General features: G+C 40.9%; 1 protein-coding gene across 4 annotated transcripts in view; it reads left to right on the top strand.

Annotated features, from left to right (window-relative positions):
- Nucleotides 1–26,274, top strand: part of DCDC1 (doublecortin domain containing 1) — a 434,351-nt gene that overhangs the window by 43,146 nt on the left and 364,931 nt on the right. For all 4 annotated transcript variants that reach the window (XM_045012463.1, XM_045012462.1, XM_045012461.1 and 1 more), the window contains exon 6: nt 21,066–21,271. In XM_045012463.1, coding sequence (XP_044868398.1) covers nt 21,066–21,271 — 206 coding nt within the window. The remainder of the gene's footprint in view (nt 1–21,065; nt 21,272–26,274) is intronic.

Genomic DNA, 26,274 nt, shown 5'->3' with positions numbered 1-26,274 from the left:
CATCTCTTCCTCTCAGTCATACGAAGACAGTTTTGGGACTATTCACAGGGTATAAAGTTAGGCATAAGCATAAGGATGAAGGTTTAAGATTTAATGCTCTGTAACACATTGTTCTCTTGTTGTAATTTACATATACTGAAAAGCACTGACTTTATTTAATTAGGAGTTTAACTGGAATTCTAAAGCAGATGTGTAACTGAGCACCTATCTGCCACACATTTTAAGAATTTGTTTCTTAAATAAATTGTGAATTCTTTTCAGTCATTCTGTTCACTGCTTTTTGTTTCTGCTAAAAGCTTGTATTATACCCCGAAGTCTCTGCAAATGAATGACAGCTCCTTCCAGATGTCCACAATGTGCTGCTTTAGCTACTGCTTTCTTTAATTGACTCCAGATTCTTTCTATTGATTTAAATTAAGTGACTGTGGTGCGCAAGGCACAATCACTTGATTATCTTTTCTTCAGAAAAATTTGTGTATGTTTTGGTGTATACTATAGGTCATTGTAATATTGCAGAATATATTCTCTTCCACGATTCCTCTCCTATTCAATAATTTTTATTGTTTGGCTGTGTTGGCTATCTCCCTTGCTTGGGGCTCATAGTTACCCATGGTGGAGGTACAGAGATTTTATCTAGGTGATCAGTTTCAGCCTTAGGGCAAGTCTACACTAGAAGTGCTACATCGGTGCGACAGGAGAGCTCTCTCCTGTTGGCATAATTAATCCACCTCCGCGAGGGGTGGAAGCTATGTCGGTGGGATAGCATCTCCTGCTGACATAGAGCCAGCGTGGACAGCACTTAGGTTGCTGTAAGTTGCGTCGCTCAGGGGGATGTCTTTTCACATAAGTGACATAAGTTAGATTGACTTCAACAGTAGTGTAGGCCTGCATTTAGGCTGCCACCCTGCAAACATACATGTGCTTAACTTTACTATTATGAGTATGAAGCTATCCATAGTAATAAAGTTAAGCAAGTGCTTCAATGTTTGCAGGGTTAGGGCCCATGTTACTGCTGCAAGCATAAGAGTAGCTCATCATACAGTGCACATATGATATCAATGAAACACTGCTTGACAACCTTTCCCAAGAAGACATCACCTTCATCATACTTAACAGTAGCAGCCAGGCTTTACAAGTGATCTCAATGCAATGCTATGTGATTTCTTAGGTCCTATACACACTGTAGAAACAATCCTAATGGGGCAGAACAGGTTCTAACAAACTATAGAACCTACATCAACAGGGCCTTCGCTGGAAGGGTCCCTCACAGGGAGTGACTGACTGACATTGTGAGCATGCTCAGAATAGGCTCCTCATTCTACACACTCAAAGAACAAATGAGTTCTTCAGCTCCATGCTAGAAGCTTCATCAAGCATGTGCTGACATATGAACACTCTGTTGTCCTGTGACACATGAGGGATGGGAGTTTGAGAACAGAGTCAGGGGACCCCAGTGGAGAACTTTCTCTGGGCTTTCCAAACCAAATGAGGACGGTGTCCCAGCAAAGGTTTGGGGAGTGTTTCTTCAGGCTTCCCCTCTGCAGGTGGTGGTGTAACAGCAGGAAGCTTTCGCTATCTATGAGTGATGAGGTGCCAGCTGGGAGGACTTTAGCAGTTTTCCTGTATGAGTTGTAGCCTTAGTAGGGGACTTTCTCCAGCCTCCCTCATCCCCTTGGCTGAAGGTGCCACAGTGGAATGTGGGGAGGGACTTTCACCAGGTTTTCCTCCTCCAGGTGATAGTATCCCAAAAGAGAGAGGCAACTTTTCCAGGTATACATCTCATGAGTCTCCAGGATCCCTTAATGTATTTGAATCAGCCTTAGCTGGGGGATCCAGTTACAATCCTGTAGCCTTCAAGAGTTAAAATATGGTTTGGTTTTGCAGGGTAGACAAGACTAAAGAGTGAATTAATCATGTTCCCAAATAGTGCGGAAATTCTGCTAAAGACCAAGGCTATAGAACAATTCAAGAGTGTGCTTCAGTCCCATTTAAACTGCAAGACAGAACTATGGAATTTTTAATAACTATTTATTTAGGAAGTATAAAATTTGTACACCACATCACTGACCATCATCATCACTCTTTCATCCCTATCCTTACACTTGCTTCCCTCTTACACAGGAGAAGTAGCAGCAGTCCAGTAGAGACTACTGTACCCTCTGCACATTCCCTTGCACAGGTATAATAGGCAGTTCATAGTTGAACCTACTGTAATTACTGGGATGCAAAAGGAATGCATGCTAAGTTTCTAGTGGCATTCTCTCCACAATAGACCCAGAGTGAGGGAGTAGTTGTGTACACATTTTGTCAGAGAAAGAGAGACACATATTATGTGCATACTTCTTAATTGCAGGGGGTGCTTAGGTATTATGGTGTTGGGCACCATGTGGGAACTTAGATAAATAGATCTAAGATATGTATTATCTGGGAGATGGAGGTTCTGGAGGCCTAATTTGAAACCTGAGTGACTAAAGTTAGGCTACTAAATCCATATGTAAAAGAATACTGGAATAAAAATGGCTTGATTTTGAAACTTCTGAGTCTCGAGCGCTCCCAATCATTTCAATGGGATTGTGGGTGCTCAGGACTTCTGCAAATCAGGCCACTTTTATTTCACTACCTAACTTAAGGCACCAAGGTTTTAAAATTTTAGCCTCAGGCCTCAATTCTGCAATTTACAATTCATAAGAGGTCCTCTGTACCAGTGTAAAATCCCACTGAAATTCAGAGGTGCTTTATGTGGCTGCAGAGGTCAGCCTGCATATTGTAAATTGTAAAATTGGGCCTCTGGTTTCTTAATTGTTTCCAGATAAGGTATTTTTAGCTCATGTATTCATTTGTGTGCAAGATTTGGCCTTTGAAGAGTTTGTAAACACTGCTGGAATAGTTGGGAAGGATGACTGATCTTTGCATAATCACACTGTATTTGGGATGTCTAAAATCCAGTCAGTTAGATATAGAGGCCCTATCAAGCAAAGCAGTTAAGCACATACTTTAAATACAAAAATAGTTTCATGGGCTTCCGTGAGATTACTTATGTACTTAAAATTAATCATGTGCGTGTAAGTGCTCAGCTGGGTCAGGACCTTGGATAGTCTGCCTGATATTGTTTGATGAAATTTGAAATGGCCAGTCCATTGTTATCATACCAAAATTCATATTTAATTTTTCTTTTTCCCCTCTCCTCAAATAAATCTGCAAATATGTCTCCAGAGATTGAAAATATCTTGTGAGGAGCATTAGGGATGGATATTAGGAATAGGAATCTCAGGAAGATTTTCATTTTAATGATTCTAACTCGACCCCCTAAAGTCAAAGATAAAAATCACCATTTTCTAATATTTTTTAATTCAGGCAAATAATTTAAGACAATTTTTGTCATTTAATGAGTTTGTGATGACTATGTATCAATAATTTTGAGGGACTGCAAAGATGAAATTGGGTTCCCCCATCACAGTAGTTCATACATACTTACGTAGAACTTATGCATAGACCTAAAATCATTTTTTAAAAGAGGTTAAGTATTGTTATCTTCATTTTACAGAAAGGGAAACTAATACCCTGATATGCAGATTAATTTGTCCCAGGTCACATAACAGGGAATATAACTCAGTCTCCTGACTCACAATCCAGTGCCTTATCCACTGGTCTGAAATGTATCGATGGGTATCTTTAAAATGGCTGGCAGGCACACACATATCAATTCTTGGCACAACAAAACTCTAAATATTAATTATTTTTTGAAAAAAGCAGGTACACAGAAATGTGAATTTTTATGTCAACGTCTGACTTTTCTATGTCTCAAATTAAAATGGAAATTACCTTAAAGAGTTTTTGATAAAAGTTGATAGATCTCTCTGGAAATGGGATTGCAGTATTGTTGTAACTGTGTTGATCCCAGGATATTAGAGAGACAAGGTGGGTGAGGTAAAATGGAAATGGGAAACATTTTAAATATATGAATCCAGAATATTTGACAACTAGTTACTAATTTATTACATTTGGCAACAGGCTAGGGAACCCTTATTAGTTTTTCTTTGTCCATACAGCAATTGTTTTTAATAAGCTGTTTAGCTTGTTCTGTACTTTATTTCTAATAATCTGAAACTGAATTCCCTCTACTGCATGTAAGTGTTAGATGCTAAAATGATTAGTACACTATCATTCTCATTTCTACTACTCTATCTAACTCACTGTACTATATTGCATTTAGAGCTATAATTTGCTGTGATACTTGAGTCATCAGGTCTGTACACTATAAGTGAAACTGAGCATTATGAATTAGATTTTCCATCTTTTATATATTACATTGTAAAGAAGCAGTTACAGAAAAATCTAATATCCGAAAAGAGTTCTTGATACTACTCTTCAAATCTGTATTTAAATGTGGAGAGAGAAATTTTCTTTTAAATACCATGTGATCTACAAAACGAAATAATTTGCTGTGACAGGAACTGATTGACAAGCATATGTGTGAGCACATTTAAAATAGGCCATCTTTTCTGGTAGGAGTAAATGTCAGTGAAAATGATGGATTCTCACTATTTAATTATTGACTGATTTGGAAATGTTTCAATTCCAAGCTGCATTCCAAATAACAGTATAACACTTTTTCTCATAAGCACATTGAAATGTAAATGCTCTGTCATATTTTATTTTTCAAAAAATGCATCAGCTTAATGAACTTGGAGTTACACATTTTATTACAGATTTTAATGTAATTGATAGTTGATTTTAAATACACATATATTACTTTTGCATATGAATCTGTATAGCACTTTCCCTTCACCTCACTTGACTCCTGATATCAGGATGAAGTTCTCGGAAAGTACAGCATGGAGATATTGTAGGTTACAAATGTTCAGTCCTGAATTGTCTTATTTCGCAGTAGAATTGGACACATTATTTATCACTTTACTGAGGAATTAGGCTGTTCATATCCTGTAGTTCTGTTTGCCAGAAAACCTCATTGGTGTTGCCATTAAACCTCATTGGTGTTGCCATTAAAACTCAGATCTAATTTTATTTTAAAGGCTCATGGCAGAAACTTTATTGTATTCTTTAGCTACATAAAATTTCAATTCAGATTAACCCCTTAGTTTTCTGCAGCCCTCAGTTCTCATGGTCTCTTCCTTGACAGCACCCCCAGTGCCCAGATGTGTGGCACCCTGGACTAAATTTCAATCCCTCACTTAGTCATAATTTCATATAGACAGTTGGATTCTCTCATGAGGGTGCCTTATGCCTGAATATGGAAGTAAGGTCCTGTCATTCATGTGTGATGCTTTTTCTGACTTTAGATTCTCCTTTCCCAAGGCCTACCCCTAATTTTGGAACCATAGGTCAAAACATACATATTATTCCTGCAACAGCTCCTATCCCAAGTGATGGCAGACAAGTCCTTCCAGGTTTGTGGACTCCCATTGACGTCACTATAATCACACAGAATATATGTCTTTAGTTTTTAACTATTCTTCCCTTCCCAGGAGATGGCTTCTTTCTCCCATCCCACAAACCTTTTTAGAGGAAGGTAAAAAAAGCATGGTGGCATGGCCAATCTGTCATAAGTTAGTTTGATGGCCTTTTGCAGGTCTGGAAAGGAATTTTCCTCCATGGCAGATTGACTGAATCACCATGGATTTTTAACTTCCTCTGAGCACCTGGCAAGGTTCATGGATGGGAGAAAGCAACTGAACTAGAAATTTTAAATAAGGCCTAATTATATATATATATAATACCTATTTTTTCAATAATATAACATTTTAATTGGAAAAACATCTACTTAGTATAGCAGTAATTACATAAATGGAATTGTATATTATCAACAAGATTAAAACTAAATAGTCTTTCTAATATGCTGCTAATCAGAGATGATTTATAAACCCTTTGTGTGTATAGCCGCCATTCTTTAGTTTATGGATTCTGACTTTATGGAATGATAATGCTTACTGTATTGCATATTTATGTAATGCCCTAAGGGTATGTATTATTACTGTGTCTCCAGAACAGCTGTGTTTCATACTATAGAACTACAAGTAATCTTTAATAGATCTATCTGGAGCAAACTATGAGTGAAAGGACACCATATCATATAAATAGAAGTACAATCCTGGTATGATATAAATATATTATAAATAGTGAAAAATATTAACTAAATTAATTAACAACATAAAGTTCATTTTAATCAAAGTAGCTATTTTTTTCTTTCTCATCTGTGTAGTGTTAAAATAAAACAATCTACAAACTTTAATGGGACTGTGCAGGTTCACGAGTCTACCCACATGAGTACAATTGCAGGATAGAGGCCTTAGATTGTGAACTGTGTAGGGCAGGGACCATGTATTTTTATGTGTTTTTAAGGAACCTAGCACAAGGAGATCCCTGATCCTGACTGAAGCTTCTGGATACTACTGTAATATAACTATTAATAATAATATCACCCTGTATGTTGAAAGATAACATGTGCCAAACAATGGGCTAAATTATACCTTCATTGATCTGGCCATGGAAGTAGTGAGACAAGTAGTATGTGCTAAATGTGGAGGGTGCAACTTTATTTAAATTAACCATTCATTTAAATGGGGGTTACAGCTCCCCAACTACTACTTCTCAGGACCATACCAATATGGATTTCAAGATGACCTAATATGTATCTGAAACCAGAAGATGTAGGAGGGCCTTATCCACACCCTTCCCCTTACCATCACCTAAGGAATTTTGTCTGGATAGCCAGAGTCCCTGCCCCTTTCCTTTCATGATGTAAATGAGGTGGTCTTCAAGCTTTGCAAAACACCAAGGCTTGCATCTCCGGTATACCATGCCATTGCCCAGAACCAATACCTGAATAGTTGACTACAAAGGTCCCAAATTGGCCATTGTTAACTTGAAATCTGCACTAAAATTCCTCCATAAATTGTGACAATTAAGTCACTGACACACCAGAACACCAACATACTTCCACAATGTGTATAATAGTCCCATCACCAGCACTTAATTTTTATTTTACTAAGGAAATACTAGATGTGATCTTTTCCCAATAAAAATAAAATAATTAAAACATTTCTTGTTTTACCTTTTTTTTTAGGAAAAAAGTCATAAGTAGGTTCGAGCCTCCAAGTTCATATTAGGTGGGGTAGGCAACCTATGGCACGTGTGCCAAAGGTGGCACGCAAGCTGATTTTCTGTGGCACTCACACTGCCCGGGTCTTGGCCACCCATCCGGGAGGGCTCTGCATTTTAATTTAATTTTAAATTAAGCTTCTTAAACATTTTAACCCTTATTTACTTTACATACAACAATACATCTCTACCCCGATATAACACGAATTTGGATATAATGCGGTAAACTAGCGCTTTGGAGGGGGGCGGGGCTGCGTGCTCCGGTGGATCAAAGCACGTTCGATATAACACAGTTTTACCTATAACGTGGGTAAGTTTTTTTGGCTCCCAAGGACAGCGTTATATCGGGGTAAAGGTGTAGTTTAGTTATATATTATAGACTCATAGAAAGAGACCTTTTAAAAACGTTAAAATGTATTACTGGCACGTGAAACCTTAAATTAGAGTGAATAAATGAAGACTCGGCACACCACTTCTGAAAGGTTGCCGACCCCTGTATTAGGTGAAATGTTGTGCCCACTGATGAGACTCTGATCTATTTTGTGTTGTGGTTCCAAGAGAAGTATATACAAATATTTTTACAACCTAAGACTCTTCACTTTAAACAGGTTCAAATGTCAGGACTTATTTACATGAAGAGTTCATAGACAAGTTCAAGAGAGGAGGTGACAATATTTTGATTGGCATAAAAGATGGGATGTTTGTAATTTTAATCAAATTTGAAATTAAGACATACCTCAAATAATATGTCAGACTAGTGTTATTGAGCTTAAAATCTAATGACAACCACTGTCATTATTAGTTAAATATACCCATTGTGCCTGTGGCAATAAATGATGACACTTCAGAACATGCAGAAACAAAGAACACAAGTATTTAAAGAAAAGGGAGTGACTATAAACTTAAGTTGAACACAGGAATGTGACCTGGGCATAATGTATTTACTAAGCACATAGGCAATTGTATTTTGGACAGATGACATTATTGAATACAACATTATGTTTTCTTACTGCCAGTGCATTCAGATTTTAGAAAATTCAGATCTCAAGCTGCAAAGACTTGATTTGCTGTTTCATATTTAATATCATAAACCATAACTACTTTGCAGCGTCATAATAACAAATATATTTTCAATGTATTTCTCATCTATAATATTGTAGCTTTAAAAAATTCTAATAATTTTCATAAATGTAAATGAGTATAGCAAAAAACAATATCCTCTTTTTAGTATTTTTTAAAAAGTTATTTTTCAGACTAGAATTTTTTTAGAATTATTGTAGGTGTCAGCTGCTTACTAAATTCCACAAAAGTAAGTGAAAGAAGAAAACTAAGAGAGAGAAACAGTAGAGGAGGCACAAAAGAGTACACTGTATCAATACAGTTGGAGCAACATCAAGTCCTTTCACACTTCAGATCTATTCATTATTTTTATAATAGTGTTAGGAACTTCCTCAGTACCAGGATTTAGCCTCTATGGTGGAAAGAAAGCCATCACAATTCAAAACTTGCCCTTCCTGTGATATAGCGCTTCTGCTTAATGATGGGCACTCAAGGTGCCTTTTTTGCCTTGGAGAAGGGGCAAATCCCTACTAGAGGCTCAATTTGTTGCTCCTTCTCAAAGACGACAAAGAAATGAGAGCGGCCCATCTTAATATTTTTATCTTGGAGAGCTGCAGCTCAGCACCAAGCTCCTGGGCTTGCTCTTTGAAGACACCAAAACTTCATCCACTAAATGTGCAGTTGATACCTTCTGTATCTTCTGTTACAGACTTCAAAGGTTGGTCTATAGAGTGGGACAGGGAGGGCAGCTGCAAGGTGTTCTTGGGTGTCTGGTCTTTGGTAACCCTCACAGGGCCTTGGGCTGCAGCCCATTGGAGTGGGAGGACCCAAATTCCCCTACCAACACCACTCTGCACTGAGGAACTGACTGTCTAACCATTAGGTGGTGCTTCCATCAAGTGCCAACCATCACAACTTAGAGGAGAACATGGTAATATTCCTTGGATCTATTGTAAGTCCTTGAGAAGAAAAAAGAAAAAAAGAGAAAAAATTGACATTGGCAAATTGTTGAAGTGGCTGATGGACAGCCAATAAAAACAGGTGGCCCAACAACTGCAGCTGCAGAAGCAGATATTCAACAAATGGCTGCCTGACAACAGCAGCAGTAACAACAGCTCATCTGGGAGTTGGCAGCGCAACAGCAAGAACAGCAAGAACACCTGGTTCAGTATGTGGTGGCCATTTTACAACCCCAGGAACATGCACGAACATGGTGGCCCCAAACCCCACAATGATTACAAACCTCCCAGTAAGACTTATGAAAGTAGGGCCGAGGGATGACTCCAAAGCTTTCCAGGTTGCCTCAGCAGCTTGATTGCCAGCTGAACATTGGGCTGTTTTGCTAGCACCATATCTTACCGAAACGGCTTAAGCTGCATACTGGAACCTTGATGCCACAGAAGCCCAGGACTATGCTAAACTCAAGGCAGCCATCTTAGAAACCTTCAGTATCATGTTGGAAACCCATTGATAGCACTTCCATTGGGAAGTATTTCACAGGGAGCCCGACCATGAGCAATGGCCAGAGTCCTGAGAAGACTGCTGGCAGTGTCTCCAGCCCAACAAACAGACAGGGAAACAGGTGGCCAAAGAAGTGGTGCTGGAACAGTTTATGCAGGGGCTCCCAGCTGGAGGGCAAGAGTGAGTGTTGCGACATCAGCCTCAGATGTTGGCTGAGGCAACCAGGCTAGCAGAAAATTATTTAGTGACTGCAACCCCAAAAATGAGGACACCCAAGACTGAAGATGCCCATCCCAGGGGGCCATTAAGGGAGATGACCACCGGGCCACTGAATGCCAGGTTCGGCCTCCCGGATGGCCCACAGCTATGACAAAGCTCTGGAAGCCTGGTTCAAAGGGGAGGAAAGGGTTGGAGGAGAGACTGGTTCCAAAGACCCACCATGAGCACCACACCTCCCCCAGAACAGTCAAGGGGTGGAAAAAATCTCTCAATTTGGACTTGCTTTTCATACAAGCAACAAGGTCATTTCTGCTGTGACTGCCCCTTCCTGGATTTCTCCTACGGGCAGGCATGGGTGGTCAACACCAGGGCTAGAAAAAGAGGCCTGGCCAAGGTATTAGTCCCTCTGTGGATCAATGGGGTAGAATTGCCAGCCCTAATAGACTTAGGTGCAGCCAAAAGCTGATCTGAGAACAATTAGCAGGACTTGGCGATAACCCAAGGGAAACCATCTGCGTCTAGTGCATGCATAGTGATGTACGCCCTTATCCCACAAGGGAGGTACAATTCACTATAGGAAGCTGCACAGAAAAAGTACGAACAGGTGTGGGCCCCCGTGGTCCTACCTGGTGATTTTATGTTGGGATTGGGAATTTTTTGGAGAGCTCATAAAATCATGGAGTGATGAACCTGTGAAAAGGAATGGCCCTCAAGGAGGAGCCCTTGAACTACAAAAACACAGAAAGCTAACAGGGGTCAGAGAGACAGAGGATCCTGAAGAAGAGACCTCCCAACAGGAACTGTGGCTCCCCTCACAACAGGGGAAACAGAACACCTTACCTTCTCCTGATTTGGACATACTAATGGCATATGTAGATTTTATAAGCAAACAAAGAGATGACCTGACACTAAGAAGGTCATATGAATAACTCACCAGTATAAATGCAATTGATGGGGCAGTGGCCCCGCTTTGAACTCAGGGAAGAGAAGCTATACTGGATAGCAAAAAGATTCCCAAACTGGGAAAACACAAGTACAACTTTTAGTCCCAAACAAATTCTGCCAGAGAGTCTTACAGTTTACACATGTGGTACCTTCTGGAGGACACTTAGGGTGAGAGAAGACCCTCAAAAGGGTAATCCTCAAATTTTACTGGCTGTAGGTACACAGCAGGTCAAGGACTACTGCACACCATGCCCCAAATGCCAATGGACTAGACCAAAAAGGACCCCAAAGGCTCTGTTATTCCCCCCCCCCCACCCTGATGGTCAGAATACCCTTCCAGATTTAGACCTGGTTGGACCCTTGGAAAAGTGTGCAGCCGGGTACCAGACATCCCGGTGATAATGGATTACACCATGTGGTACCCAGAGGCCATCCCCCTTCATTCAATCACTGTGCTAACATTGCCACTATACTGATGAAAATCTTTAAATGGATAGGTATAGCTACCTGGGGGGAGGGATAGCTCAGTGGTTTGAGCATTGGCCTGCTAAACCCAGGGTTGTGAGCTCAGTCCTTGAGGGGGCCACTTAGGGATCTGTGGCAAAAATCAGTACTTGGTCCTGCTAGTGAAGGCAGGGGGCTGGACTCAATGACCTTCAGGGTCCCTTCCAGCTCTATGAGATAGGTATATCTCCATATATTGTTATTAGGGATACCAAAAGAGATACTGTCTGACCATAAAAATTAAGGGGGGAATTGTGTGACGTCTTAATAATCAAGGGCTTAAAGATGTCCATGCATCACCCTCAGACTGACAGGCTTGTGGACCGCTTCAATAAAACATTGAAAGACACATAGGTGCTGACTTTCAAAAGTGCGGGGGGGTGCTCTGCCCCAGGCCCCGCTCCCACTCCACCCCTTCCTCAAGGCCTCTTCTTGCCCCCATTCCACCCTTAGCCCGCCTCTTCCTGCCCAGTTCCGCTCCTCCCATGAGCACACCACATACTCGCTCCTTCCCCTTCCCTCCCAGCCTCCTGTATGCAGCAAAACAGCTGTTCGCAGCAGGCGGGACGCATGGTGAGGGAGGAGGAGGCGCGGATCTATGGGGCCCGCCAGCAGGCAGGAGGTGCTGGGGAAGGGAGAGGTTCTGGTAGGGGGGCTGCCAGTGGGTGCTCAACACCCACCATTTTTTCCCTGGGGGTGTTCCAGCCCCAGAGCACCCACGGAGTCAGCACCTATGGAAAGACATATTCAGAAAATTTGTGCCCTCACACTCCTGACCTTGGGGAAAAAAGGAGCTTACCTGGTAGCTCAGATCAACTGACAGTATGTTGATACCTTTTCTTCTGTACCTTTTGCTACAGACTACACAGCATGGGCTACAGAATGTGGGGTAGGAAGATAATTTGATTCCAGCTTTGATCTCCTCTTTATCACTAGATAAGGCAGTAGTTACCTCCAATTCCACTCAGCCAAACAATTTAAAAACATTTCTGAAACTTTTGTGTAGCATGGCAGACACTTCAGAAATCTCTGTGGAGGTAGTGCAGGAAAAATCACACAAACTACTGGACATTTTTCACTCTTACATGCATGGAAGGCTTGACATGCCAATTAACAAGGAGCTATCAGAACTGGCAAAATATTTATGGCATACTCTAGCATCTGTGGCACTTATCCATTAAAAAAGGCTGATAAGTATTATCACGTCCCTTCAAGTGTGTTTGAATATTTTTACACCCAACTAGTTCTTGGTTCTCTAATAGCAGTGGGAGTGCATGAAATGTCGAGATAGTGGAACCCCCCCAAAATGACTCCAAGAGACAAAGATCCAAAAAATATTAGGGTTATTTGGAAGGAAAAATTACTCATCATCACATTTGGAGAGTCATATTGCAAATTACCAGGTGTTCCTGTAAAAATATAATTACCTTCATTGGGACAAGGTATCATAGTTTATTGTGAAACTCCCTCAAGAACATAAGGAGGAACTAAAGTCTGTTGAACCTGAGGGATATTTGGTAGCTGATACTTTACTGCAGGCTGTATTAAAGGTGCCTCCAATATTGCAGCATGCTCAGTGGGCACCTTCATCACTATATATAGGGACTTCTTGGCTAAATCTTCAGAAATACTGAAGGAGACAACAATTGAGGACCTTCCATTTGAAGGTTGTGACATGTTTTAGTGAAGGAACTGATGAAGCTCTGCACTCTCTGAAAGATTTGAGAGCTGGTCTCCATTCCTTGGGAGTCTACCTGCTAGCCCCTAGGAGAAAATAGGCCTAGAAGAAAACTCACTCTAGACAAAAGACTTTCATGTATTGTTATAACCCACAAAGATTATCAGAGCTGCTAAGAAAGAAGCAGAAATTCCAATGCAGAAGGCCATTTGCCTCTTCCTTCAGTACAGCATACCCTGCGTCCCTCACCTGGCAGCAAGTTTGATGCCATTGTTGAGAGCCAAAAGAATCTTTGGAAGAACTATACCCTCCCCTCCAGCCCCATTGGCAACCACCTTTTTTATTTTTGAGATACCTGGAATCAAATGACCTCAAGCCGCTAGGTTTTAGCGATTATTAACGTGGGGTATTCCATTCAATTTCAGTCCTTTCCTGTGGCCTTTCCCTTCCCTTCTCCAGATATCCTTCATACAAAATACAGTTAAAGCAAGAAGTGGATTTGCTTCTAAATGTCTGAGCAGTGGAAGAAGTGCCCCTGAAGTTCAGAGGAAGGGGTTTTTACTCACTTTATTTTCTAATTCTGAAGAAGGAAGAGATTCAACAGATTCATCCACAATTTCAAATTCAAGATGGTAAAACTGGCCTCCATAATCCCTTTGGTAAATTCCAAAGGACTGGTTCGCAGATCTCAGTCTGCAAGGCATATAATTTTACATACTGATACAGCTGGCACACAGGCAATATCTCAGATTCCAAGAGGGAGTATCCCAGTCTCAATACAGAGTTCTGTCCTTTGGTCTTTCAGCAGCAACAAGCAGGACCGGCTCCAGGCACCTGCATTCCAAGCAGGTGCTTGGGGTGGCAATCTGCAAGGGGTGGCAGTCCGTGTGTTTTTGCCCCCAAGCAGCATGCCGAATTGCTGCCGCAGACGGCGGGGGCAGTCCGTGTGCCGTTAGGGCGGCATGTGCATTTCCGTGGCGGCAGCAATTTGGCGCGCTGCTTGGGGGCGGCGAAAACAGTAGAGCCGGCCCTGGCAACAAGGGTACTCACCAAGTGCTTGGTAGTCATGGCAGCTCTGAGCTCACCTAGGGAGACAAGGGATCCAGGTATATCCATACCTTGACAATTGGCTCATTTGAGAAAGATCACTGTAGCAGGTAATCCAACATCTTTTTACCACACTAAGTCTCAAGATCAACAAAGAAAAGTTAAGCACTGTTGCTGACTTAGAGAATAGTACTCACAGGGGCTCTGTTAGATTCCACATCAGTAACAGCTTATATATCACAGGAGACATTTAAATCGATGATAACCTCATCAACTATTTGCATGCTGTCCTACAGAGTTCTGTTCCATCTGAATTCTGTATTGCTGAAGGAACTGAAGGACAATTGGGCTTGCTCCATCCTTTTTGCCCTCAGGTGGAGGGAACACAAAGGCATCCAGGATGTGCCACTAATGGACACTGCTAGCCAAAATAATCTGACCTTTCATGCACAGGGCTCATGTGCACCACAAGTGGAATCCATGTAGATAACACATATCACAGAACCATGGTTACTGTTTTTTCTGGAAGACCGTGTACTCAGGTACTCCATTTGTAAAATGGGATGTGGGGTGGCCTACCCCTTTAAGGGCCAGAGGCCTGAAGCTGGCCAACTATGTACAATTAGCCCTGCCTGCCACACCTGGGATGAGGTTTAATAGTTAAACACCTATGGGGTTTAATGACTAGAGCCAGTTGGATGTGGAGGAGCTAATTTTCCTATAAAGAGGAGAAGGAAGCTGCAGAGAAAAGGGACTCCTCAGTACATTGTTTGTACACCAATGTGAGGAGCCTAGGTAACAAAATGGAGGAACTAGAGTTACTGGTGCAGGAAGTGAAACCGGATATTATAGGGATAACAGAAACATGGTGGAATAGTAGTCATGACTGGAGTACAGGTATTGAAGACTATGTGATGTTTAGGAAAGACAGAAATAAAGGCAAAGGTGGTGGAGTAGCATTGTATATCAATGATGAGGTAGACTGTAAAGAAATAAGAAGGGATGGAATGGATAAGACAGAGTCAGTCTGGGCAAAAATCACATTGGGGAAGAAAGCTACTAGAGCCTCCCCTGAGATAGTGCCTGGGGTGTGCTATAGACCGCCAGGATCTGATTTGGATATGTATAGAGAACTTTTTAATGTTTTTCATGAAGTAAACATTAATGGGAATTGTGTGATCATGGGAGACTTTAGCTTCCCAGATATAAACTGGTGGACAAGTGCTAGTAATAATAATAGGGCTTAGATTTTCTTAGATGTGATAGCTGATGGATTCCATCACCAAGTAGTTGCTGAACCAACAAGAAGGGATGCCATTTTAGATTTGGTTTTGGTGAGTAGTGAGGACCTCATAGAAGAAATTGTTGTAGGGGACAACCTTGGTCTGAGCGATCATGAGCTAATTCAGTTCAAACTGAATGGAAGGATAAACAAAAATAGATCTGTGACTAGGGTTTTTTATTTCAAAAGGGCTAACTTTAAAGAATTAAGGAAATTAGTTAGGGAAGTGGATTGGATTGAAGAACTTGTGGATCTAAAGGTGTAGGAAGCCTGGACTTATTTCAAGTCAAAGTTGCAGAAGTCTGCATCCCAAGAAAGGGGAAAACATTCATAGGCAGGAGTTGTAGACCAAGCTGGATCAGCAAGCATCTCAGAGAGGTGATTAAGAAAAACCAGAAAGCCTACAAGGAATGGAAGATGGAAGTGGTCAGCAAGGAAAGTTACCTTATTGAGATCAGAACATGTAGGAATAAAGTTAGAAAGGCCAAAAGCCATGTAGAGTTGGACCTTGCAAAGGGAATTAAAACCAATAGTAAAAGGTTCTATAGCCATATAAATAAGAAGAAAACAAAGAAAGAAGAAGTGGGACCGCTAAACACTGAGGATGGAGTGGAGGTTAAGGATAATCTAGGCATGACCCAATATCTAAACAATACTTTGCCTCAGTCTTTAATGAGGCTAACGAGGAGCTTAGGGATAATGGTAGGATGACAAATAGGAATGAGGATATGGAGGTAGATATTACCACATCCAAGGTGGAAGCCAAACTTGAACAGCTTAATGGGGCAAAATCAGGGGGCCCAGATAATCTTCATCCAAGAATATTAAAGGAACTGGCACATGAAATTGCAAGCCCATTAGCAAGAATTTTTAATGAATCAGTAAACTCAGGGGTTGTACCGTATGACTGAAGAATCGCTAACATAGTTCCTATATTTAAGAAAGGAAAAAAAAAGTGATCCGGGCAACTACAGGCCTGTCAGTTTGACATCTGTAGTATGCAAGGTCTTGGAAAAAAATTTGAAGGAAAAAGTAGTCAAGGACATTGAGGTCAATGGTAATTGGGACAAAATACAACATGGTTTTACAAAAGATAAATCATGCCAAACCAACCTGATCTCCTTTTTTGAGAAGGTAACAGATTTTTTAGACAAAGGAAACACAGTGGATCTAGCTAAATTGGAAAAGATGGGGATCAATACGAAAATTGAAAGGTGGATAAGGAACTGGTTAAAGGGGAGACTACAACAGGTCATACTGAAAGGTGAATTGTCAGGCTGGAGGGAGGTTACTAGTGGAGTTCCTCAGAGATCTGTTTTGGGACCGATCTTATTTAATCTTTTTATTACTGACTTTGGCACAAAAAGTGGGAATGTGCTACTAAAGTTTGCAGATAACACAAAGCCAATACAGAGAAGGACGGGGATATCATACAGGAAGATCTGGATGACCTTGTAAACTGGAGTAATAGTAATAGGATGAAATTTAATAGTGAAAAGTTCAAGGTCATACATTTAGGGATTAGTAACAAGAACTATTGTTATAAGCTGGGGAGGCATCAGTTGGAAGTAACAGAGGAGGAGAAGGACCTCGGAGAATTGATTGATCACAGGATGACTATGAGACGCCAATGTGATATGGCCATTAAAAAAGCTAATGCGGTCTTGGGATGCATCAGGCGAGGTATTTCCAGTAAAGATAATGAGGTGTTAGTTCCGTTAAACAAGGCAATGGTGAGACCCCATCTGGAATACTGTGTGCAGGTCTGGTCTCCCATGTTTAAGAAGGATGAATTCAAACAGGAACAGATTCAGAGAAGGGCTACTAGGATGATCTGAGGAATGGAAAACCTGTCATATGAAAGGATACTCAAAGAGCTTGGCTTGTTTAGCCTAACCAAAAGAAGGCTGAGGGGAGATATGATTGCTCTTTATAAATATATCAGAGGAATAAATACCAGGGAGGGAGAGAAATTATTTAAGCTCAGTACCAATGTGGACACAAGAACAAATGGATATAAACTGGCTATCAGGAAGTTTAGACTTGAAATTAGATGAAGGTTTCTAACCATTATAGGAGTGAAGTTCTGGAACAGCCTTCCAACGGAGTAGTGGGGGCAAAAGACATATCTGGCTTCAAGACTAAGCTTGATAAGTTTATGGAGGGGATGGTATAATGGGATAGCCTAATTTTAGCAATTAATTCGTCTTTGACTACTAGCGGTAAGTATGCCCAGTGGCTTGTGATGGGATGTTAGATGGGGTGGGATCTGAGTTACTACAGAGAATTCTTTCCTGGGTGTCTGGCTGGTGAGTCTTGCCCACATGCTCAGAGTTTAGCTGATCGCCATATTTGGGGTCGGGAAGGAATTTTCCTCCAGGGCAGATTGGCAGAAGCCCTGGAGGTTTTCGCCTTCCTCTGCAGCGTGGGGCATGGGTCACTTGCTGGAAGATTCTCTGCACCTTGAAGTCTTTAAACCATGATTTGAGGACTTCAATGGCTCAGACACAGGTTTGATACAGGAGTGGGTGGGTGAGATTCTGTGGCCTGCATTATGCAGGAGGTCAGACTAGATGATCATAATGGTCCCTTCTGATCTTAAAGCCTATGATTCTATGATTCTATGAAAGAGAGATTACAAAAATTTGCTGAGCGTGAATAGGTGCCAGCAGGGAGCCCTGAGTCTTCAGGGAAAAAGCTCAAGGTGGGGGAAGAATGAGAGATCCTCAGTGGGAGTATGCAGTTGGTGGAAATTGGAGGACTTTATTTGGGAATAATTTTGTTATTTTAATAGATCAAACCCCAAGGAAGGGCATGGCTGAACCAGAAAGAGTGTTGGTACACCTCTACCCCGATATAATGCTGTCCTCGGGAGCCAGGGGCGGCTCTACCTTTTTGGCTGCCCCAAGCAGTCATGCACGGGAGGCGCCTTGGAGCCGGGGGAGCAGCGAACATCCCGCGGGCATGACTGCCGAGGGTCCGCTGGTCGCGCGGCTTGGCTGGACCTCCCGCAGCTGCGGACGGTTCGCAGATCCGGCGGCTCCACTTGAGCTGCCGCAGGCATGCCTGCGGGAGGTCCAGCCGAGCCGCGGGACCAGCGAACCGTCCGCAGTCATGCCTGCGGGAGGTCCACTGGAGCCGCGGGACGAGCGCCCCCTCCGCAGTCATGCCTGCGGCAGGTCCGGTCGTCCCGGGGCTCCGGTGGACCTCCCGCAGGCATGACTGCGGCAGGTCCGCTGGCCCAGCCTGCCGCCCCCCCGGGAAAGGGCCGCCCCACGCGCGTGCTTGCCGCGCTGGGGTCTAGAGCCGGCCCTGTCGGGAGCCAAAAAATCTTACCGCGTTATAGGTGAAACCACGTTATATCGAACTTGCTTTGATCCGCCAGTGTGTGCAGCCCCGGACCCCCGGAGCTCTGCTTTACCGCGTTATATCTGAATTCATGTTATATCAGGTCACGTTATATAGGGGTAGAGGTGTAGTTTGATTTAAAGGGCTCTGAGTTGAAGATGAGGAAAAGGGAAGCTGTGCCTGCAGAATGACCTCAGACCATGAAGGGGTGGTTGGGAAGTGGCTGCCATTTTCAGGGAGGAGTGATACTTGACTGCCTCCTAAAGTAGGAGTATGAGGTCTTGCTCAATAATAAGGGCTTTGAAGTGCACAGAATTTCAGGGGAAGGTCTCCTTCTGCCTCCAACACAGCACACCTTCCCCTCGGCTGAAGGGATGGGAGCCACTTGATGATTCATCTATGTCCTATCTGGAATTCTTGCTCTATGTCCACCCTGTAAGAGTCTGAGTGTAGTTGGCATTTATATAGCTCCATGGGGTTGGAGCATGCTCAGTGCATTTGGCATGAAGGGGCTAGTGCTGTGGGGCTTGGGCCTACTCGCAGCAGATGGAGTGTTGGGAGATATAGCAGTAAGCATCTAACAAGTTCAGAGCATGTGCATGTGCTCATCTGGATGGATTTTCAGTGACAACAAAAGGCCCAAGACTATCCCACTTCTCAATGTGAGTTGCTGTGTGTGCCTTAAGGATGGCTGTTTTAAAAGTGGGAAAAACAGGAAATTCATGAGTTCTGCCAGAAATGTAAAGAACCTCCTAAGGGGAGGGAGGATATTAATGTGAGGCAGAAAATAGAAACTGCTCAGAAGTGCAAAGACTTTAAAAAATGAAATTCACTTCTAGGCTGAGAACAAACATTCCAAAATGCCACCCACTGACCACCATTAGATTAGATCAGAGGTAGGCAACCTATGGCACGCGTGCCGAAGGCGGCACGCAAGCTGATTTTCAGTGGCACTCAGGTCCAGGGGCCTCTGCATTTTAATTTAATTTTAAATGAAACTTCTTAAACATTTTTAAAACCTTATTTACTTTACATACAACAATAGTTTAGTTATATATTATAGACATAGATAGAGACCTTCTAAAAACGTTAAAATGTATTACTGGCACGCGAAACCTTAAATCAGAGTGAATAAATGAAGACTCGGCCCACCACTTCTGAAAGGTTGCCGACGAGATGGTTTTATAGAATCAGATCCTCAGTGGCTGTAAATCAGTGTAGCTCTACAGAAGTCAACAGCGTCAACCCCATGTAAACTGGCTGAGGATCTGGCCCATACTACAGAATTGGAGCAGTTGAGTTTCTATGGACAGGTACCCACTGAGGATATTTATTTGGGAAACGAAGCCCCTGAATAAATGAGGATCTTTCCAGCTGCACTGTAAATAGCTATGTCCTTGAGGGACAAAAGAGAGAGTGTCCTTCTAGAACAAATGCAGGTTGCAGCAAGAAGCACTGCCAATTTATTATTGTAATTTTAATGAAAACAAACATGTTGACATGCTCTATATATTCCATAATGGAATAACTCTAATGCACATGATGTTAAAGATTTGTGAATTGAAACCCACTCTCCAAAGAAAGAAAGAACAATGGCATTCACTTAACATGTTATCCAGCACTAATAATGGCAATGTGATCCTTATATTTTCAAAGTGATATGTGGTGATTTAGTAACGCAGCTCTCATTAACATCAATGGGAGTTAAATGGCTTAGTCCCTGAACTCTCTTTTTGAAAATGTGTAGATGAGTCTAAACTATTACTGACAAAAACAGTGTGTTTACTGGCCTGGTTTTAATCTGTAGCAACATATTTTCTACAATTTACTTTCCTGTATGGCAACACCAGTGAGGGTTCAAGCTTTTACATGTAGTTGCAAATATATTCTGTTCTGTGGCACTAGGTAGAGGTCATCCTTTTAAGCATGCAAGGAAATCAACTGTTAAGGAGGAAAAATAGCATCCTTTGTGGGATGCAATCTCAGAGGTGGAACTCAAACATTGTACAAGTTAAGGAACAGGCTTAATTTTCCTGAAGCAGAAGAGATGGGAAGGAGTTTTTTTTGTAGGTGAAAAGCTAAATACTCCTCTCTGGTCGGTGATAGAAGCATGTTAAGGGTGAATTTTAATTATGACTAAATTGTGGTATTACTCTTTCATACCCTGAACATCTGTTCCCTTCAGGAATGATGATTTATGCAGGCTATCAGTGGAGACAGCTTGCTACAGCTTATGTCATGGTTAGCGGGAAGCATGTGGTAGTATTTTAGAAATTACCAGCATCTACATGGAGACAGGCCAGTGTGTATTATTAATATAATAGGGAAAGGGGAGCATGATGTGTCCATTTTTAATTTTGAAGCCAAATATTTACTTTACTTTTTTTTCCTCTTTTCTTCCAGACCATCTGTCATTAATGAAGAAAGTAACTTGGACGATGAATGGTCTGGTTCTTCCTACTGGTGCCAAGAGAAGGAAAACCAAGCCTGTCCTTTCCAATCGCATGAAGAAGCTTATTGAGAAGTCCTCATTCAGGATTTTGGTGTTTAAGAATTGCTCTGGGCAGGATGGCTATGAGATTATTGCAACACAGGACCAAATTGAAAAGGTAAACTTTGTTTATTAAAGAGCCCAAGTTTCCTGGGAAAAAAATTGTCCTCACTCCTAGGATGATCAGATGTCCCGATTTTATAGGAACAGTCCTAATTTTTGGGTTTTTTTCTTTAATAGTCTCCTATTACCCCCTCATCCCCTGTCCCGATCTTTCACACTTCCTATCTGGTCACCCTACTCAGTCCTCCATGTTAATTATTCTTTATTTCAAATAATTATTTGATTAGATTATAGATTTGAATTAACATTTTAGAGAAAGTGTACAATATAGTTTGTCTTAAATTACTAAAATGGCATAATTATACAGTATCATACTCCTAAAAATACAGTAGAAGCAAAAATCCTTTTCCTCTACTAAAGACTTTCTTGGCAATTTAATAGTTTCTGGGTTAATGTGTTCTCTTTATGTATGCTCTTATAACAACAAATACTTAAATAATCAGGCAAATCTGTAATTATATTGGTAGTTTTCAAAAGACACAGTATCAATAAAACACAGTGTCAGGATTTCTATCATTATTCCATGTTATCTTTTAAATAAGTCTGACAAGGTATGTATATCTTTTCACAGCCTTACAGCCCAATTCACCTCCTACTGAAGTCTCTGGAAAGATTTCCATTGTGTGCAATGGGCATTGGTTTGGATGCCTGGAGCACTGACATTCCATCCTCTTTGATTTATGAATTCCTTTGAATTCCATTGGGTCCCATTTGAAAAATAAAGATTGTAGGAAAGGTGAAAATTCAGGCACTTAGGGACTGTCTACATAAAAATTTATTTTGTGGCAAGCTGGGGTGTGAATCTCCCTGCAGTAGCCTGCTTTGGACTAACTGTCTGCATGGACCCTGCTGATGCACATTCGCAATTCATTAATGTGCTTTGATCTAGTCCTCTTTGAAACAGGACCAATCAGAGTGCATTAATGAACTGTTAACGTGCAGGATCCACACAATCTCCAGCAGGCTAGTTCAGGGTAGATTCGGACACCAACTTGCTGCTAACTAGTTGTTTGTGTAGACAAGGCTTAAGATATTACAGACATAAGGACTATATAATTACCCAGCGAGAAAGAGACTACACATCTTTCTTCTTTCTAACTATGGATTGTGGGGCATTAAAAATCTTCCCATATTGAGGAATGTATTACAGTTTTTACTACTATGAGCACTGATGCTAATTTACAAAAAGAAATTATACAAAACCTTAAACTTATATTTCTTACATAAAAATCATTCTGAGGAGCTGCCTTCTGACTGGAAAGTTCAGGACTGGTTCAAGCAAATGGAGGCAGCTTGTGGACCTACAGGCAGGGCTGGACTAGCATGTTCAGGCAAGCAGGCCAAGCAATATCTTTTGCACAATCCATAAAATAAGTAATTTGCTAGCGGGTGAATAAAATCCTCTGTCCCACCCATCAAGATATCTCCCCCACACAACATTTCTGGTAAATTTAAACAGCATATTTCTCATTTTTGAATCAGAGATAAAAGATCACCCAGGCATTTTTGGTCTTGCTATGTACAGTTATAGAGTAGAAAGGAGCTTCTTAGGGAATTCAGTCTTTTGTACGTGCATAATATTTGTTTGTTTAATTTGAACATAGTCATTCAGTTTTCTATTAAATATATTTTTCAAAATGTAATTTAGTATGTCTCTGTTGCTTTTGTCGATCACTTTATGCTTTTTTTTCTGTCTTTCATTTTCAGCCTTTTGGTCTCTTCTCTTCTGATTGTCTCCTTCCCTTTCATTTTCTTCCTCACTCTCCTTCCTTCGCTTGTCATTTTATCTTCCCCGCAAATACACCCTCTTTTCTTCCTCATTCCAGTATTTCTCTGGCTCCTCACAGCTCTGCCAAAAACATCTTCTGTGACATTGGGCAAGACACTCAATCTCTTTTTGCTACTATTCTCCATCTGTAAAATGGAGATAATGATACTACTCTACTTTACAGGATGTTATGAGGACAAATTCAGATAACATAGTGATGAGCACCATAGAAAAGCCTAATAATAATACTGGGGACACTATTCAAACAGTAGGTCCATACCTTTATCTCCAGAAGAGCTCCTACAGTGACTTCATATGCTTATTGCACAGCGGGGGGGATAGACTAACAGCACCTTGTAGAAGACCCCTTTAGGTGAAAATAACCATCCTCTGCATCCTCTCCTTCACAATGAGCACAGCCACTTGAGAACAGCCTCATCTGCCTAGAACTTCAGTCTTGTCACCAACTTCTAGTCAAGAAAATAAAAGACTGTTGAAACACAATTAACAAGAACAGGTGTTTTTTTCTCCTATTACCGGCAGGAAACCAACCATATTAAACAGGACTTATTCAGTGCCATTACGCTGTCTGAAGCCTGACTGAGTCACGTCTAAAAAGCCAGCAAGGTTCAGCTGTGCCAGAAGTTGGTCAACCTTTATCTTAATAACACTCCCATAAAAAATTAAAAAGTTAGAGATGCTTAAAACGAGAAAATATTTTTAAATAATGGATAAACCTCTGAACACTTAGGCCCATATTAACTGCCTGGCTGCAAGACCTTGATGGCATAGTCTTCCAGGAACCGGAAAACCAATATGTCAAGACATGTACAAACTGCTTTTTGGACACTTCTGAAGAGGATAAGAATGGCCTAACAGTGGGTGGGCCGGCCCAAGGCAATGAAGAAAAGTGCTGATCCATTTCCTTTTGCAGGCAAAAGTCTATTGGTGGGAGTCCTGTAGAGCCCTGATCAGAACTGAAAATTGCCTTTTCTTGACACTTGACCAGGGGAGGCCAGTTTGTACAATTCTGTTTAAATAAAAAAAGGAATCGAATCCAGCTCACTATATGGCTAATGTGATAAAGCTATCGAAATTTACTTTTATCTCTAAAATAAGCAAATAGGACTAAATACACAACAAGAATAATCTGTTGAGTAAGAAGGTGCTGCAGTACATGATCATTTTTCAGAATAGAATCACACTTAAAGCCATGAGGCTATCCTGCTCCCATGGATGAGTCAGTAACCACCTGTTGTAGGACTTTCATTAGCCTTCATCCACCAGGGGGAGGTGGCTCCACCCCACAAATATTGGGTTGACCCCATCAGATATCTGCTGCATCTTTGCCCAGGGACGTAGAACATTTCCTCCATTTTGCTCTCCAACCATGACACCAGTAGTGACCATCTCTTTTCTAATCTGATAGATGAGATTATGTCACCACTATTGGATGTATCTCAGCTGTCCACAAGCCAGATTCATCAGATTGTGCAAAATCCTCCCATTTTCATTTATTCATTATGTGGACCTCCTGTGGAGGCACTGCTACCTTATAACAGCAAATCTACTGATCGGGCATGCCAAGTAGGCATTTTTAACTCATTCAGGGATTTACTGTTTTTTTTCCTCTTATTTTCCCTCTGAACAGGACCAGTGAGGTAAACAGCCTATCCAGGTACATTTCAAAATTAAAATGAACTAGAAATAAGGATATTTGGAAAATTGGTAAAAGGAAAAAAAATATTAAACACATAAGCTGCAAAATGCAGAAAACATCTAAGTTATCAATAAGTATTTTTTCAAATATTTATATAATATCTATTAATTCATCTCTTAGGTTTTTATATAATGACTTCGATTTGCATAAGAAAAATAAGAATTCAGCCCCTTCAGCAATAACAGAGAATATATTTCAAGAATAAGGAAATGTCACCATTATTAAATAGCTACTTTACCTCTTTATTCAAGTGCTTAATGCTACAAAAGGCCAGGGTGTACTTGTGAGATCTCCTCTCTTCTCAATTCCTCATAATTGTTCAAATTGTGTGATTTGGTCATTTTGTGAAGAGGTAATTTAAGAATCTAAAAAAGAGGATATTCTGAAGTTCAGCATAAAAAGTTGAGGACAGGAATGTGATTAGTGACTTGTCAAGTGGTTAGAGATCATTCTGACTTCACAATTCTTTTGGAAAGTATTCTATTATTATTATTTATTTATTATAGTGTATTGTAGTAACACCTACATATCCTAATCAGTGTCCTATTGTGCTAAGCACAATACAGACATATGATAAAATAGTCATTCCCTGTCTTAAAGAACTTGCAATCTAAAGTTCATAATTATCCTATAAAAGTAGCTGGTGCTGGAATTTGCAACCAGTTTTACCAGTTATAGTCACCTGTTACAATATGACTTTCAACATTCACTGTTGCCTATTTGAGATTCATCTAGGTAGCAAAATCCCCTGGAATGTAAATCAGCACTCTTTAAGAGGTCAGAGTTTGGACCTAAAAATTCATAATAACTGAAGGATTGTCCTCTTGGTAAAATGCATCTGTTTTGTTGTTTGTCCATCCAAATTTTAAAAACAAACAATGTGTGGTTAGTACCTAGATCAAAAAGAACTTTGACCACTGGACTAGACCTAAAAAAGAGAATACAGGTTAACAACTCAGTTCAGAGCTATGCTAATACCATTCTATGATGCTGAAGCTAAGAGCCATGTTTATTTCAAGCTCCATTGAAAATACAGGAATGAAATGGTTATTAAGGGTGGGGGAGGGGGAAAGTGAGTAGCAAAAGGGTTAAATCTGTCAGAGAAGCTTTTATATTTACTTTGGTTAATCTTTGATTAAAAAGTGTTATATTTATCTTCCCTCTTCACTTAAGAAACCTTTAGAGACTGTGTTATGATATATTATATCTCTGCTTTGCTGATGCTTGAGGTAAATAGCAAATTTTCAACTTGATTTATTTTTCACAAGGATAAATTGATCCCATGTGATTGACTGTCTTTGGAAGACTATCCTTGCAAGACATCATTCACATAATTCTCATTTATAATATGCAAGACAAAACTGACAAATAGCAAAAAAGGGAACTTTAATCTAGGTAGCTGAAAATATGTCACAGTCATAACTCTAATTACTGCATCCTCCCCCCCCCCAATTGTTCTAAATTCAAACTGTCTTCACATCTATTGGATCTGAACACTTTGGTTCAGGCA

The sequence above is a fragment of the Mauremys mutica genome, chromosome 4, assembly GCF_020497125.1.
Source record: "Mauremys mutica isolate MM-2020 ecotype Southern chromosome 4, ASM2049712v1, whole genome shotgun sequence".
In the NCBI taxonomy this organism is placed as follows: Eukaryota; Metazoa; Chordata; order Testudines; family Geoemydidae; genus Mauremys; species Mauremys mutica.
Note: the sequence above shows the minus strand (reverse complement) of the source record. Positions and strands in the feature narration are given on the sequence as shown.